Here is a 16,599-nt window from a genome sequence, read left to right on the forward strand (position 1 = left end):
CTAAAACTTCCTGCACAATCTTGACTCTCTCCCTTCCTCCATCTGCTGGCCAGATGCAGAGACTCCATCAGCAGATTCTGAAGCCTTAGAAAATGGCAGAGCCACAAAATGGAAGGAGCCTGGATCCCCAAATCACTTGAGTCCAAGGCTCCTGCTGAACCTACATTGAAATGTTACGTGCAACTTATCTGGCATTCGGCCCCTAAGAGTTAGGAGTTGCTTCTTCTAACAGCCGGCCCACTCCATCCTAACCCAGGAGAGGCTCAAGCACAGAAATAAGATCTTTTCCAAGTTCCTAATATGCATCACAAAGCCTAGTGAACAGTAGAAACTCAAACACATTTGATGAATGAATGAATGATATCCTGAGTTTTTCTGACCTTCCCAACCTGTCACCCCATGACCTTCCAGTTCCTTTATGCTAGTAGTTCTCAAAGTACGGTCCCCAGACCAGCTGCATCAGTGCACCTGGTAGCTTATTAGAAACGCAAATTCTCAAGCCCCACATCATATCTAGCAAATCAGAAATTCTGGGGATGGGGCCCAGTAATCTCTGCTTTAAGAAGCCCTCCAGATGATTCTGATACATGCTAAAGTTTGAAAACCATGACTTTATACCTTCCCTCCCTATCACCCTCGATATTTCAAAATCCCTCAGTGACTATACCAAAATTTCACTCACAGAATCAACTGCATCCGGCGGTTCCACAAATGCTGAGAACTCTACCAGCTGCAACCGGGCAGTGCCCAGGGCCCGAGCCTGCCAGGCTGGGGGCGATGGGGCAGGTGGGGGCAGGGGTGAGAGGGCTTGGGGGGGCTCGTACCCTAGAGAGAGAGAAGAAAGAACAATACAAATTGCTAACATTTATTGAATATATCAGGTACTGTTGTCTCTTGCCTGCCTCCACTTAGAAACTGAAAAAGCTAAATACTCACTTTCCCAGCCTCCCTTGCAGTTAGAAGTGGCCATATGACACAGTCCTAGCCAATGAGACGTTAGGGGAAATCTGCTGGGGGGCTTCTGGGAAGGAGTTTCTTCCTGAATGAAAAAGACAGAACTTTGGGAGGAGAAAGCTTTTGGCCCTGGCCAAGTCCTGCTTGGGACATTGATATGGTTTGGATATTTGTCCTCTCCAAATCTCATGTTGAAATGTGATCCCCAGCTGGGCGTGGTGACTCATGCCTGTAATCCCAGCACTTTGGGAGGCCAAGGCGGGCGGATCACAAGGTCAGGAGATCGAGACCATCCTGGCTAACACGGTGAAACCCTGTCTCTACTAAAAATACAAAGTATTAGCTGGGCGTGGTGGCACGTGCTTGTAATCCTAGCTACTCAGGAGGCTGAGGCAGGAGAATCACTTGAATCCAGGAGGCAGGGGTTGCAGTGAGCCGAGACTGTGCCACTGCACTCCAGACTGGGGGACAGAGTTGAGACTCCGTCTCAAAAAAAGTGTAATTCCCAAGGTTGGAGGTGGGGCCTGATGGGAAGTGCCTGGGTCATGGGGGTGGATCCCTCATGAATGTCTTGGTGCCTTTCCCATAGTAACAAGTGAGTTCTCACTCTTTGAGTTGATGTGAGCTGGCTGTTAAAAGAAGTCTGGCTTCGCTCGCTTGCTCCCTCTCACCATGTGACATGGTGGCTCCCCTTCCCCTTCTACCATGATCCTAAACTTCCTGAGGCCCTCACCAGAAGCATAGGCTGGCAACATGCTTCCTGTACAGCCTGCAGAATTGTGAACCAAAGAAACCTCTTTTCTTTATAAATCACCCAGTCTCAGGCAGCAATGCAAATGGACCAACACAGACATGATCCCTGGAATTGCAACAGCCATCTTGGGACAATAAGACAGACGTGAGAGGAACCTCATACTGCTAAGCCCACACGGCAACAGCCCACCTCCAGGCTTTTTGTGGTATGGATTCATAACATGAATGCTTTTACTATTTAAGGCACTTTTAATTTGGGTCTTCTGTTACTTGCAGCCAAAAGTATTCCTAATTGATAAATCTATGGAAACTAAGGGACTCCCTCTTTCACTGATGTGAGTTCTCAGGGCCATATCAGCATGGACTTCCAGAAGCCATCTTTGCTGCCAAGTAGCTGAGCCTGCCTGGGAATGAAGCCACCACAGTGGAAAGCAGATCAAAGTAATGCCTGACGCCATCACTTGAGCCTCTGTATCCAGCCATGCCTGAAGCCATAATTCTGAACTATCAGTTACTGGAACCAATAAATCAATAAATTTTTCTTATTATATTTTATATTTTTATATTTTTATTTTTTGAGACAGAGTCTTGCTTTGTTGCCCAGTCTGGAGTGCAATGGTGCCATCTCGGCTCACTGCAACCTCCACCTCCCGGGTTCAAGTGATTCTCCTGCCTCAGCCTACCGAGTAGCTGGGATTACAGGCACATGCCACCACGCCTGGCTAATTTTTGTATTTTTTAGTAGAGGTGGGGGTTTCACCATGTTGGCCAGGCTGGTCTCAAACTCCTGACCTCAGGTGATCCACCTGCCTTGGCCTCCCAAAGTGCTGGGATTACAGGCATGAGCCACTGCACTGGCCTCTTTTTTAAAATGTTGCTTCAGCTGGCTTGATTTGGATTTCTGTTACTTGCAGCTGAAGGAATCTTGACTAACACACCTCCCCAGTGTCTCATAAGCTAGTAAGTGGCAGAACACAAACCCAGTGTGTGTGGCTACAAAGACCAAAATCTCCTAACCATCACCAGTTCCACCACTCAGCTCTCCAGCCCCTCCCTGCTCCCCCACCTCCAACACACACACCCTGCCTCAAAGCTGGGCTTCAGTAAGAATGTATCCTCCAATTGGCCTGGCGCAGTGGCTCATGCCTGTAATCCCAGCACTTTGGAAGGCTGAGGCTGGTGGATCACGACATCAAGAGATTGAGACCATCCTGGCCAACACAGTGAAACCTGATCTCTACTAAAACTACAAAAATTAGCCGGGCGTGGTGGTGGGCGCCTGTAATTCCAGCCACTCAGGAGGCTGAGGTAGGAGAATTGCTTGAACCCACAAGGCGGAGGTTGCAGTGAGCTGAGATCGAGCCATTGCACTCAGCTTGGCGACAGAGCGAGACTTTATCTCAAGAAAAAAAAAACCACACTGTATCCCTCAATTGATGGAAGGTTGAAGGAAAGGCAGCAGGGGTCGAAGAGAGAGAGGGGAGACGAGGGAGGGTGGAGCGCAGGCTCTTACCTGGGAGGTCAGTAGATGGGGGAGTCAGTGACAAGGAGAACGGTGTCTGTGAGAATGGCTTCACACTGAGGGAAAAAGGAAGCCAGGGGTTAGCCAGGTAGAAAGATGCTAATGTCACCAGCAAATGTTTACTGAGAGGCCACAATAAGCCAGACCCTGTGCATTTTGTGCACAATCTCATTGAAGCCTCACAGTGCGTGAGGTAGGTAGAATGACTGCTCTATTCATTACACAAATGAGGAAACAGGTATCGAGGGGTCAACTGACCTGCCCAAAGTCACACAACTGAGATGCAGCAGAGCTGGGACTTGAACCCAGGTCAGTCTCAGCCCAGTATCTCAGGCTCTTGATGATGACATTTTGGTATCTCTCACAAAATGTCAGAAAGAGAAGAGAAACTGGCCGGACGTGGTGGCTCACACCTGTAATCCCAGCGCTTCAGGAGGTTGAGGCGGGCAGATCACTTGAGGTCAGGAGTTCGAGACCAGCCTGGCCAACACGGTGAAACCCCATCTCTACTAAAAATACAAAAATTAGCCGGGTGTGGTGGCCAACACCTGTAATCCCAGCTACTTAGGGGGCTGGGCCAGGAGAATTGCTTGAACCCGGGAGGCAGGGGTTGCAGTGAGCCGAGATAGCGCCATTATACTCCTGGGTGACAAAGCAGGACTCCATGTCAAAAAAAAAATAAAGAAAGAGGAGAGAAGAGAAACCAAGCCTTGGAAGGTGGGGAGAAGACACAGAAGACGAGGAATTTGGAGGAAGAAGAGGCTGAGGGGTTGGGAGGGTGGGAAGAAAATCACCAACAGTCAGGAGATGGGACATGAGGCCAAAGTCGGGGTGGGGAGGCAGCACTGGCCAATAGAACTTTCCAGTGATGGAAATGTTCTATTCGATGGAAATCTGCGCCATCCAATACGGTACCCAGTGCCCACATGTGGCTACTGACCACACACCTCGTGGCCACTGAGCACTAGTGTGGCTCATGTACCTGAGAAACAGAATCTTTAATTTTATTTAATTTTAATTTAAATAGCTGCATGGGCTAGTGGCTATAGTATCAGTCACAGCCCTAGTAGCCCTAGAGATAGTGGTGAAGAGACTTAGATGTCAGAGGTCAGACCAGGCGCACTGTATTCCCAGCACTTTGGGAGGCCAAGGCAGGAGGATCGCTTGAGCCCAGGAGTTTGAGACCAGCCTGGGCAACACAGCAAGACCCCCTCTCTGATTTTTTTTTTTTTTTAAGATGGAGTTTCGCTGTTGTTGCCCAGGCTGGAGTGCAATGGCGTGATCTCGGCTCACCACAACCTCCACCTCCTGGGTTCAAGCTATTCTCCTGCCTCAGCCTCCCGAGTAGCTGGGATTACAGGCATGCACCACCACGCCTGGCTAATTTTGTATTTTTAGTAGAGACAGGGTTTCTCCATGTTGGTCAGGCTGGTCTTGAACTCCCGACCTCCGATGATCCACCCATCTCGGCCTCCCAAAGTGCTGGCATTATAGGCGTGAGCCACTGTGCCCGGCCTCCCATCTCTATTTTATAAAGAAAAAGAAGGAAGGAGAGGGAGAAGGAGAGAGAAATGGGGAGGGGGAGGGAGGAGGAGGAGGGGGAGAAAGAGGAGAAGAAAGAAAGGAGGAGGAAGAAAGAAGGAGGAGGAGGAGGGAAAGAAAGGAAGAGAGAGGGAGGGAGGGAAAGAAAGAGAGAAGGAAAAGGAAGAAGAGAAGAAGGAGGAGGAGGAAGGAGAAGAAAGGGAAGATGGAAGAAAGAGAAGAAAAGTCAGAGGTCATGGGAGGCTGAGGTGGGCAGATCACCTGAGGTCAGGAGTTTGAGACCAGCCTGGTCAACATGGCGAAACCCCGTCTCTACTAAAAACACAAAAATTAGCCAGGTGTGGTGGTAGTAATCCCAGCTACTCAGGAGGCTGAGGCAGGAGAATCACTTGATTCTACTCTAGGAGGCGGAGGTTAGTGAGCCAATATCTCACTACTGCACTCTCCAGCCTGGGTCACAGAGTGAGACTCTGCCTCAAAAAATAAGTCAGAGGTCAGGGAGATAGGATATGGGGGTCAAAGGTCAGAAAAGATGTCAAGGGTCAAAAGACCAAGATCAGATGACAAACTCCAGGGACCTCCAGACCCTGACTCCCATGGGTTCTGCCCTAGACCTTGTCATCCCAATTCTAAAATCTAAACTTCAATACTCTGCCCATTGACATAATCTCTAATCATCAAAGCCACCTCTTCAGATAGGCCTTTTCTGTCCCTTGTCTAAAATAGACCTAATACACTCTGCTCTATTTTTCTTTTTTTTTGAGACTGAGTCTCGCTCTGTCGCCCAGGCTGGAGTGCAATGGCCGGATCTCAGCTCACTGCACGCTCCGCCTCCTGGGTTTACGCCATTCTCCTGCCTCAGCCTCCCGAGTAGCTGGGACTACAAGCGCCTGCCACCTTGCCCGGCTAGTTTTTTTTGTATTTTTTAGTAGAGACGGGGTTTCACCGTGTTAGCCAGGATGGTCTCAATCTCCTGACCTCATGATCCACCCGTCTCGGCCTCCCAAAGTGCTGGGATTACAGGCTTGAGCGACCACTGCGCCCGGCCTCTGCTCAATTTCTCATATTTATTCCTTTTCTTTTCTTTCCTTTTTTTTTGTTTGAGACAGAGTTTTGTTCTTGTTGCCCAGGCTGGAGTGCAATGATGTGATCTCGGTTCACCACAACCTCCGCCTCCTGCATTCAGGCGATTCTCCTGCCTCAGCCTCCCAAGTAGCTGAGATTACAGGCTGTGCCACCACACCCAGCTAATTTTGTATTTTTTTAGTGGAGACGGGGTTTCACTATGTTGGTCAGGCTGGTCTCGAACTCCTGACCTCAAGTGATCCACCCGCCTCAGCCTCCCAAAGTGCTGGATTACAGGCATGAGCCACCGCGCCCGGCCTCCTTTTCTTACTAATCCTCTGTTTATATGTTTATTGTCAGTCTCTTCCCAGCCCTAAATGAAGCTCCGTGAAGGCAGGGATTTCACCTGTCTTACTGCTGTGCCCCCAAACCAAGCACAGTATCAGGCACTTAGTAGGCACTCAACAAATACTGGACTGGCCTCCTCTAGATTCCTGGAACCCAGCAAGATCTCCTACCTCGGGACCTTGTCATGTGCTATTGCCTCTGCCTAATATATTCCCACTCCCATTCTTTTTTTTTTTTTTTTCCTTTGAGATAGTCTCACTCTGTTGCCCAGGCTGGAGTGCAGTGGCACGATCTCAGCTCACTGCAACCTCTGCCTCCCAGGTTCAAGCGATTCTCCTGCCTCAGCCTCCAGAGTAGCTGGGACTACAGGAGTGCATCACCATGCCCGGCTATTTTTTGCATTTTTAGTACAGATGGGGTTTTACCATGTTGGCCAAGCTGGTCTCGAACTCCTGACCTCAAATGATCCGCCCTCCTTGGCCTCCCAAAGTGCTGGGATTACAGACGTGGGCCACCGTGCCGGGCCTCCCACTCCCATTCTTCACCTGACTAAGTCCTACCCAGGCTTCAATGTTATCTTCTCAGAGAAACCCCTAGAACTTTCTCCTCCACCCCAGAACCTGCTGTGGTTCTTCACAGCACCTCACACATTCTTCAATTTTCTGTTTATGCAGGTGATTATTTGATTAACACTAATTTCCCCCATTTGACTAACAGCTCCATAAAAGTGGAAACCCCAGCGTCAGTGCAGTGCCTGCCCAACCCCCCACCCTCCAGCTCAGCACCCTCCCCTGCAAAACCCTCGGCCCCCAGGTACTTTATCTGATGCTTCCCATGTCCCCATTCAGCAGTGGTTCCCTAGTGACCTTCCTTCTCTTCCAGTCTAGATCCCACAGCCTGTCATTGCACTCTTTATTTATTTATTTACTTATTTTTTGAGATGGAGTCTTGCTCTGTTGCCCAGCCTGGAGTGCAGTGGCACAATCTCGGCTCACTGCAACCTCCGCCTCCCAGGTTCAAGCGATTCTCCTGCCTCACCCTCTTGAGTAGCTGGGACTACAGGTGCCTGCCACCACACCCAGCTAATTTTTTTGTGTGGTTTTTTTTTTTTGGTGTTTTCAGTAGAGATGGGGTTTCACCATGTTGGCCAGAATGGTCTCGATCTCCTGACCTCGTGATCCACCCGCCTCAGCCTCCCAAAGTACAGGCGTGAGCCACTGCACCCGGCCCTCACTGCACTCTTTCTCTGGCAATACTGTCAACACTCCTGCCTCACCGTCCTGCAGCCACACTAGCCAATCAATGCCTAGCCTGGATCCATCGGTTCTTCTCTGGGCTGAAAAATGCACCCCCAGCCCGCCACGGTGGCTCACGTCTGTAATCCCAGCACTTTGGGAGGTCCAGGGAGTGGGATCACTTGAGCCCAGGAGTTCGAGACCAGCCTGGGCAACACAGCAAGACCACCGTCTCTACAAAAAATCAACAAATTAGCCAGGCGTGGTGGCACACGCCTGTAGTCTCAGCTAGTCAGGAGGCTGAGGCAGGAGGATTGCTTGAACCTAGGAGGCTGAGGCTGCAGTGAGTCATGATTGTGCCACCACACCCCAGCCTGGGCAACAGAGGAATATCCTGTATAAAAAAGAAAAAAAAAAAAAAAAAAGCACTTCTCATCATCTTCTGGGGCCCATTTCTATTCTTTTTTTTTTTTTTTTTGAGACGGAGTCTCACTCTGTCGCCCAGGCTGGAGTGCAGTGGCCGGATCTCAGCTCACTGCAAGCTCCGCCTCCCAGGTTCACGCCATTCTCCTGCCTCAGCCTCCCGAGTAGCTGGGACTACAGGCATCTGCCACCTCGCCCAGCTAGTTTTTTGTATTTTTTTAGTAGAGACGGGGTTTCACTGTGTTAGCCAGGATGGTCTCGATCTCCTGACCTCGTGATCCACCCGTCTCGGCCTCCCAAAGTGCTGGGTTTACAGGCTTGAGCCACTGCGCCCGGCCCCATTTCTATTCTTATAGGCTAGAAACATATCCTGTCACCTCAAGGCTCTCTCAGAACTGAAAAGGACACTCCCACTTACCTCTGGGAAACATTTTCTTCCTTCTGAATCTAAGAGAAGATTAATTATAACCTCTGTTCTACCCTCAGGTCCAAGAACCACCTAATAGAGGCTGGGCATGGTGGCTCACGCCTGTAATCCCAGCACTTTAGGAGGCTGAGGCGGGTGGATCACGAGGTCAGGAGTTCAAGACCAGCCTGGCCAACATGGTGAAACCCCATCTCTACTAAAAATACAAAAATTAGCCGTGCATGGAGGCAGGCACCTGTAGTCCCAGCTACTCAGGAGGCTGAGGCAGAAGAACTGCTTGAACCCAGGAGGCGGAGGTTGCAGTGAGCCGAGATTATACCACTATACTCCAGCCTGGGCGACAGAGCAAGACTCCGTGTCAATAAATAAATAAATAAATAAATAAATAAATAAATAAATAAAAGAGGGGAGATGGGAGCTAGAAGGTGGAGTGAGAAAGGTCTCTGTGGGGGTGTGAGGGTGGGGGGCAGGTGCTGAGCCAGGACACATAGTACTCACTCTGGAACATTCCAGGGGGGCCCAGATCCCCCAGACCAAAACTGGAAAAGCTCAGAGGCCTGGATAGGACACAAAGAAAAATGGCTGGTCAGTCCCCTGTGGACAGTTGCAGCCCCATCCATCCCCCTTTGCCCCCAAGTCAGACAATCCCCAACCTGGACCACCTGAGGACCGGTGGGACCCAGTTTGGCCTGCAGGGAAGGCGCGGAGATGAGCTGGGCAGAGGACATGGTCGCCATTGTCTGGAAAGCCTTGTCTTTGGAAACCTGGTCCTAGAGGAGGAGGTGGAAGTTCATGTGAGAGCAGCATCCCAGTCAACATGGCAAGAGGGGGGTGGTGCCAGGGTGGGGCAAAGATGGGGAGGTACAGAGGTGGGGAGTCAAGGCAAAGGGTTGGTGGCCGGGCGTGGTGGCACACGCCTGTAATCCCAGCACTCTGGTAGCCTGAGGCGGACAGATCACTTGAGGTCAGGAGTTCAGTATCAGGCTGGCCAACATGGTGAAACCCTGTCTCTACTAAAAATACAAAAATTAGCCAGGTGTGGTGGCGCACACCCATAATCCTAGCTTCTAGGGAAGCTGGGACACAAGAATCACTGGAACCCAGGAGGCAGAGGTTGCAGTGAGTGGAGATCGCACCCCTGCATTCCAGCTTGGGCGACAGAGCAAGACCCTGTCTCCAAGAAAAAGAAAAAATGGAAAATAAAACGGCAAAGGGTTGGGTTGGGGGAGGGTTGAACCTCTCACCACAGCCCTCTGCCTCTCCTCAGGGACGGGGCACTAGTCTGGAGTGAGCGTGGGTGGGAGGATGGGCAAGGGGACTTACCACATTCAGGGCCTGCCCGTGGGGGTGGGGGAGGGTGCCAAAGGAGGAAAGAAAACATGACTTAGGAAGTGCGGCCCGGACTCCCCCACCTCCCTGCCCTACCCGCCCGCACAACCCCGCCACCCTGAGCTGAGCAGTGCCAAGGGATGGATGCAGAACAGGAAGTGGAAGTGGCCAGCCCTGGAGGGGAAAAGGGGCTCCCTGCCCAGAAAGACAGTGATGGGGGTTTCTAGAACAAGGAAAGCCAGAAGGTTCCCAGATGTCCAGGAGACAGGAAATGAGAATTTCAGAGCCAGCGGGAAGACGAGGTGAATGTTTCCTAATCCAGACAGAACAGACAGGGAACAGAGAAGGTCGAGAACAGACCGGAAGGGAAGGGTTTCAGACCTAGAGAGAAAGAAAGGGAAAGTTGCCGGATACAAAAAAAAAAAACAAAAACAGGAAGCGACTGTCCCCAAGTCCAGAAAAAGAGACAGAAAAACCCCGCACACCCAGAAGGAGGAGAAAATGAGGGTCTCTGGCCAAGAGGAACCAGGAAATCCAAAGGATGAGGAAAAGGAAATGAATGAGCAATCTCCACCAGGGAATGAAGATTTCTGGGCACAAAGAGTAGGCAGATCACACGAAGGCCAGGAAATAGGAAAACCAACCAGCGGAGATGAAGAGGAGGCTTTCACAGCACAAGACTGGGGAAGAAATGAGACCACCAGGAAGAGGGAAAGGAGGAACAGGAGCAGAGGGAAGCGATGGGGACAGGAACAGTGGTCAAGGGAGACCGATGGCTCATCCTTCCCACTGTCCTGAGCAAAAACCTTCAGCCCTCTCCATGCTATCGCTCCCTGCCCACGGTCTCAGCAACCACACCACCATCCCTAGGCATCTCCCTTTATGGGCCACTGACTCCCCACCTGGATGACTGTACCCCCCGCCCTGTCCACAGAGGTCCCTCACCTGAGGTCTCTATCCCCCTCTGTCTCTGGGTTTCTGTCCCTCTTTCTCTGGGTCTCGGTCCCCTCCCCCAAGTCTCTGTCCCCCTCTCCCTGGGTCTCTGTCCCTTTCTCTCTGGCTCTCGGTCCTCCCCCTCTAAGTCTCTGTCTCCCACCCCCAATCTCTGTCCCTCTCTTTCTGGGTCTTGGTCCCCCACCCCCAGTCTCTGTCCCCCTCTCAAGATGTCTGCTTTGGTCCCTACCTTCAACTTGGACTGGATTTCCCTCGATTTCCTTCGGGCCAAAACCTGGATGTGACTAGAAACCTGGAAGGATCAATGGAGAAGCAGATTCAGGCCACAGCCACCGCCCCTGTGTTCACTACCCCTTCTCTCCCTCCAGGTGCCTCACTGAGCTGCTGGAACATGAAAGGTGACAAACACACTGAAGATGAGAGCCGTCTCAGGAGCACCCAAACACAAATGTCCATAAAGAAGCTCTCAAATACCACGGATCCTCCCGGGACCCATCCCATCCAGGCCTCCTTCCCCTCCATCATGCTGTCTGTGGCTCCCCTGGGTCTAACACAACCATCCCCAAATAGGCACAGCGAGAGCACATGAACAGATGTGCTGATACAGTTCAGACATTTGTCCCTTCCAGATCTCATGTTGAAGTGCCATCTCCAGTGTTGGAGGTGAGGCCTGGTGGGAGGTATTGGATCATGGAGGCGAACGCCTCATGAATAGCTTTGCACCATCTCCTTGATAATGAGTGACTTCTCACTCAGTTCATGCAAGATCTGGTTGTTTGGCCAGGCGTAGTGGCTCACACCTGTAATCACAACATTTTGGGAGGCCTAGATGGGCGGATTACTGGACGTCAGGAGTTCAAGACCAGCCTGGCCAACATGGTGAAACCTTGTCTCTGCTAAAAACACAAAAATTAGGGCCAGGCACAGTGGCTCACGCCTGTAATCCCAGCACTTTGAGAGGCCAAGGCAGGCGGATCACCTGAGGTCAGGAGTTCAAGACCGGCCTGCCCAACATGGCAATACCCTACCTCTACTAACTAAACATACAAAAAATTAGCCAGGCGTGGTGAGGTACGCCTGTAATCCCAGGTACTTGGGAGGCTAAAGCAAGAGAATCGCTTGAACCCGGGAGGTGGAGCTTGCAGTGAGCCAAGATCTCGCCACTGCACTCCAGCCTGGGCGACAAGAGCAAAACTCTCTCTCAAACAAAAACAAAAAAAAATAAAAATTTGCCCGATGTGGAGGCGCGTGCTTGTAATCCCAGATACTTGGGAGGCTGAGGCAGGAGAATCACTTGAACCCAGAAGGCGGAGGCTGCAGTGAGCTGAGATCATGGAACTGTACTCCAGCTTGGGAGACAGTGAGACCTTTGTCTCAAAAACAACAAAAACTGGCCAGGCGCAGTGGCCCACGACTGTAATCCCAGCACTTTGGGAGGCCAAGGCAGGTGGATCACCTGAGGTCAGGAGTTTGAAACCAGTCTGACCAACATGGTGAAACCCCATCTGTACTAAAAATACAAAAATTAGCTGGGCATGGGGGCGCGGGCCTGTAATCCCAGCTATTCAGGAGGCTGAGGCAGGAGATTCGCTTGATCTCGGGAAGGGGAGGTTGCAGTGAGCCGAGATCGTGCCACTGCACTCTAGCCTGGGTGACAGAGCGAGACCCCATCTCCAAAGAAAAAAAACAACAAAAAGATCTGGGTGTTTAAAAAGAGTCTGGGACCTTTGTCTTTCTTCTCTTGCTCCCACTCTCCATGTGCCAGGACTGCTCCCACTACCCTTTCCTCCATGACTGGAGGCTTCCTGAGGCCTCACCAGGAGCAGATGCCAGCTCCATGCTTCCTGGACAGCCTGCATAACTGTGAGCCAAAATAAAGCCTTTTCTTTCTTTCTTTCTTTCTTTCTTTTTTTTTTTTTTTTTTTTTGAGGCGGAGTCTCGCTCTGTCGCCAGGCTGGAGTGCAGTGACACAATCTCGGCTCACTGCAACCTCCACCTCTCGGGTTCAAGCAATTCTCCTGCCTCAGCCTCCCGAGTAGCTGGGATTACAGGCACACATTGCCACTCCCAGCTAATTTTTGTATTTTTAGTAGAGATGGGTTTCACCATGTTGGTCAGGATGGTCTCGATATCCTGACCTCCTGATCCACTCACCTAAAGTGCTGGGATTACAGGCATGAGCCCCTGGCCCAGCCTAAAGCTCTTTTCTTTATCAATTATCCAGTCTTGCCAGGTGCGGTAGCTCACGCCTGTAATCCCAGCAATCCCAGCACTTTGGGAGGCCGAGGTGAGTGGATCACCTGAGGTCAGAAGTTCGAGACCAGCCTGGACAACATGGTGAAACTCCATCTCTACTAAAAATACAAAATTACCCGGGCATGGTAGTGCATGCCTGTAATCCCTGCTACTCAGGAGGCTGAGACAGGAGAATTGCTTGAACCCAGGAGGCAGAGGTTGCAGTGAGACAAGATCGGGCCACTGCACTCCAGCCTGGGCAACAGAGCTAGACTCCATTTCAAAAAATAAACAAATAAATAGATAACCCAGCCTTGGGTAATTCTTTACAGCAACACAAACGGACTAACACGCACGCCGAGAAGACAGATGAACACACAGGAAGCAGCTTCTTCCTTGAACCTGAACCTGCCCATATGAGGATGACCCTGAGAAGACCAGCCCATCCCAGACGGAAGCCCACAAGTCCGTTCCGAGACCTGTTTTCGAGTTCGGGTCTTCCCTGTTCTCAGCTTGATGTAGCGGGCGATCAGTTCATTCCGACCTGAAGATTCAAAGATGGAACAGAGTTAGTTAGACTTTCAGCAGAACTTCCCCACGGCAGGGACACCAGGAAAGAAGAAAGCAGCAAGAGTCCCCAAAGGTCTGCAGCAACTGGGCTGCCGGTCCCCTCAGCTACATGGAAGCCAGACTGCTTGGGTTCAAATCTCAGCTCATTGGACCCAGCTCTGTGCAACTATAAGCAAATCACTTAACCCAGCTGTGCCTCAGTTTCCTCATCTGTGCAAATGGTGATGCTAGCTCCTACTTCTGAGTGCTCCATAAACCTTGGTTACTGTCATTATTCATCAGTGGGGGCCAGGGCAAAAGACAGAAGTAGACTCACCATACATCTTGCCTTCATCGGACAAAATAATTTTCCGGCGGCCGCAGGGTGGATAGATGGCCAGGGCCTCCTGGAAGCTCTGCTCAATGTCTGGGCTCCACACCCCCTCTGCATCCGGGCCCCCGTCACCCCCAGCCCCCTCACTGCCGCCGGTACCCTCCTCACTGCCTTCCTCACTGCCCGTCCAGCCGCTGCCATCGTCCAGGGCAGCCCCAGCCCGGGGTTCCCCCATCTGGGCCTGGAGGAACACAGAACTCAGCAAGCTTCCCCCAAACCCCACCCTCAAGGGACCTGAAGCTGAGAGGGCTGGGACTCTGGACCACTGGGTCTGAGGGAGGAGGGGCCAGGGGCCTGGTCTCCTGGGTCTGAGGGAGGAGAGGGCTGGGGACCTGGACTCCTGGGCCTGAGGGAGGAGGAGCTGGGGGGGACTCCTGGGTCTGAGGGAGGAGGATCTGGGGCCTGGACTCCTGGGTCTGAGGGAGGGGGTGCTGGGGCCTGGGCTCCTGAGTCTGAGGGAGGAGAAGGAGCTGGGTTTCTGGGAAAGCTGAGGATGGGAGTGTTCTCAGAGTTTCCAGAGGAACTCAATTATGATGAAGTCACAATGATTACCCCAGAGTGATTACCCCAGAGTAATGCCGAGGGCCATGAGGGCTAAAGGTTCGGGTATGAATTATGGGTTTTAAAGAAGACAGGAGGCAAAAGCTAGTGGTGGGGAAGGAAGGTGTGGGTGAAACTTTCCCAGTCCCACCCCAAGAACAGGTGCTAGGATGTGAGCAGCAGCTGCCAGAAAAGAAGAGGGGCCAAATAAGACTGAGGGGAGGTCTAGAGAGACGGGAACAGAGACTCAGAGAGAGAAGGGGACAGAGACCCAGAGAGGGGGTGGGGACAGAGACCAGCAAGGGGGGGGGGGACAGAGACCCAGAAAGAGAGGGGGACAGAGACCAGAGAGAGAGGGGGACAGAGACCCAGTGGGGGGAAACAGAGACCCAGAGACAGAGGGGGACAGAGATCAGCGAGGGGGGGGACAGAGACCCAGAGAGAGAGGGGGACAGAGACCCAGTGAGGTGGGGGACAGAGACCAGCGAGGGGGGGGGGACAGAGACTGAGAGAGGGGGACAGAGACTAGAGAGGGGGACAGAGACCCAGTGGGGGGAGACAGAGACCAGAGGGAGGGGGGACAGAGACGGGGGGGGGGGGACAGAGACCCAGAGAGAGGGACAGAGACCCAGGGAGAGGGAGAGACAGAGACCAGAAAGAAGGGGACAGAGACCAGGGAGAGGGGGACAAGGACCAGAGAGAGGGGGCCAGGGACACAGAGAGAGAGGGAGACAGAGACCCAGAGAGAGAGGGACAGAGACTCAGAGAGAGAGGGGGCCAGAGCCCCAGAGAGAGGGCAACAGAGACCCAGAAAGAGGGAGACGGAGACCTAGAGAAGGTAGGGACAGAGACTCAGGGCAGCAGCTGAGGCCGAGACCAGGAGAGACACACAGAACCACAGGCTGGGGGACTGGGGCGCCCTGCCATCAGGAGAGCCAGAACAAAGGGCCCAGGCGTCCCCTCCCCCAGCTTCCCACAACCCCCATCAGGGGAGGGGCTTGCCGGCCAGGGCGACTCCCCTCCGGCACCGGGCCCCGCCCCTCCCCTCCCCCGTGCGCCGTGGGCTCTGATCCAACTCAAGTTCCCAGCGACTTTCCGGAGGCCGGGAACAGGGAAAACTTTTTCCAATACAGTCAGATCCCGCCTCCCCGGAGTCTCCATATCCTCCACAGCTTTCCCAGGACCCCAGAGTCCAGGCCCCTATTCCCCTCCTCCCGCGGACCCTAGCAGACAAAGACCCCGGGCCAAGCCCAGTGGCGCTGCGGCGTTCAGGACCCCCGTAGGCCAAAATCCCAGCCCAGCCCTCCCCCATGTGGCCAGACAAAGGGACGGTGGAGCCGGGTAAGAAAGGTCCCCCTAATTTCCCGCCCCAGACCCTAAACCTCCAAAGAGGCAAGGCTTAAGATCCAGAAAGCCCGGTAACCTCACCTCGGCCACCCCAGAGGCCCTCCCTTCTCCGTAAGAAGGACCAAATGCCCCCCAGATTACACACGGGGGTCCTTCTCACTCCAAAGTGACACCGCCGCAGACACTCGCACGCCCCACACCCCGCCAGCGCCCTTGGCCCGCACCCGCTACTGCGCGCACGCCCAAACTCAGACCCAGCCGCAGGCACCCTAACTCCGCCAGAGTTCCCACTCCTCACTGAGGCTCGGTCGCGGGCACAAATTCGGGCCCCCGGGCAAAAGAAGACTGCGAACCATTCAGAGACAGTCCCGCAAACGCACGCCTCACCTCCTAACCAGCAACTCCCCACCCCAACTCACACACCCCAAAGCAGGATCCCCGACTCCCGCCGGCGCCTTCCTACCTCCCGGCCTGGGGCTGGGGAGCCGCGGGCGGGCGGGGCGCTGCGAGGGAGAAAGTTGCCGGGAGCTTTGTTTGGGAAAAGTGGGAGGGACCGGAGGGGGGGCGGGCCTGGCCGGCGGACAGCGGGAAGGGGGATCCGACGGTGACAGTTTGGGGGAGGATTTTTGCTTTGGGAGAGATTAGCCTATCTCAGGGCTGGTAGGAACTCAGGATTTGGATGCTTGAGAAAGGAGGGGGTTTGGGGGTTCGGACTCCAGGTCAGAGGGAAAAGGCTGATAGGAGCCAGGAACCCCTGGTCTGAGGGAGGAGAGGCTGGGTGCTGGGACTCCTGGATCTGGGAGAGTAAGGGGCTGGAGATACGGGCTCCTAGGTCTGAGAGGGGACGGGGCTGGGCACCTGGAATCCCGGCTACCCTCTAGTGTTTGCGTATTGGGGGTGTGGAAGTGATACGAATACAAAGAATCTTTACTGTTCGGCCCTAAGGGTTTTTGTGTGTGTGTTGTTGTTGTTGTTTTGAGGA

At 53.0% G+C, this 16,599-nt stretch overlaps 1 protein-coding gene across 7 annotated transcripts in view; it reads right to left on the reverse strand.

Moving 5' to 3' along the window:
- The window catches only part of TEAD2 (TEA domain transcription factor 2), a 23,507-nt gene extending 7,342 nt beyond the window's left edge, over positions 1-16,165 (reverse strand). The window contains exons 1-9 of one of the 7 annotated variants that reach the window (XM_025366626.1): positions 16,041-16,165; positions 13,674-13,911; positions 13,267-13,331; positions 10,782-10,844; positions 9,593-9,604; positions 8,932-9,039; positions 8,768-8,826; positions 3,221-3,285; positions 683-825 (exon numbers count right to left, since the gene is read on the reverse strand). In XM_025366626.1, coding sequence (XP_025222411.1) covers positions 683-825; positions 3,221-3,285; positions 8,768-8,826; positions 8,932-9,039; positions 9,593-9,604; positions 10,782-10,844; positions 13,267-13,331; positions 13,674-13,905 — 747 coding nt within the window. In that variant the 5' untranslated portion in view covers positions 13,906-13,911; positions 16,041-16,165. Of the gene's footprint in view, positions 1-682; positions 826-3,220; positions 3,286-8,767; positions 8,827-8,922; positions 9,040-9,592; positions 9,605-10,781; positions 10,845-13,266; positions 13,332-13,673; positions 13,912-15,099; positions 15,200-16,036 lie in introns of those variants that run through there. The other 6 variants (XM_025366624.1, XM_025366625.1, XM_025366630.1 and 3 more) reach the window with 6 other exon arrangements.
- Positions 16,166-16,599: the final 434 nt, after the last annotated feature.

The sequence above is a fragment of the Theropithecus gelada genome, chromosome 19 (genome assembly GCF_003255815.1).
Source record: "Theropithecus gelada isolate Dixy chromosome 19, Tgel_1.0, whole genome shotgun sequence".
Lineage (NCBI taxonomy): Eukaryota > Metazoa > Chordata > Mammalia > Primates > Cercopithecidae > Theropithecus > Theropithecus gelada.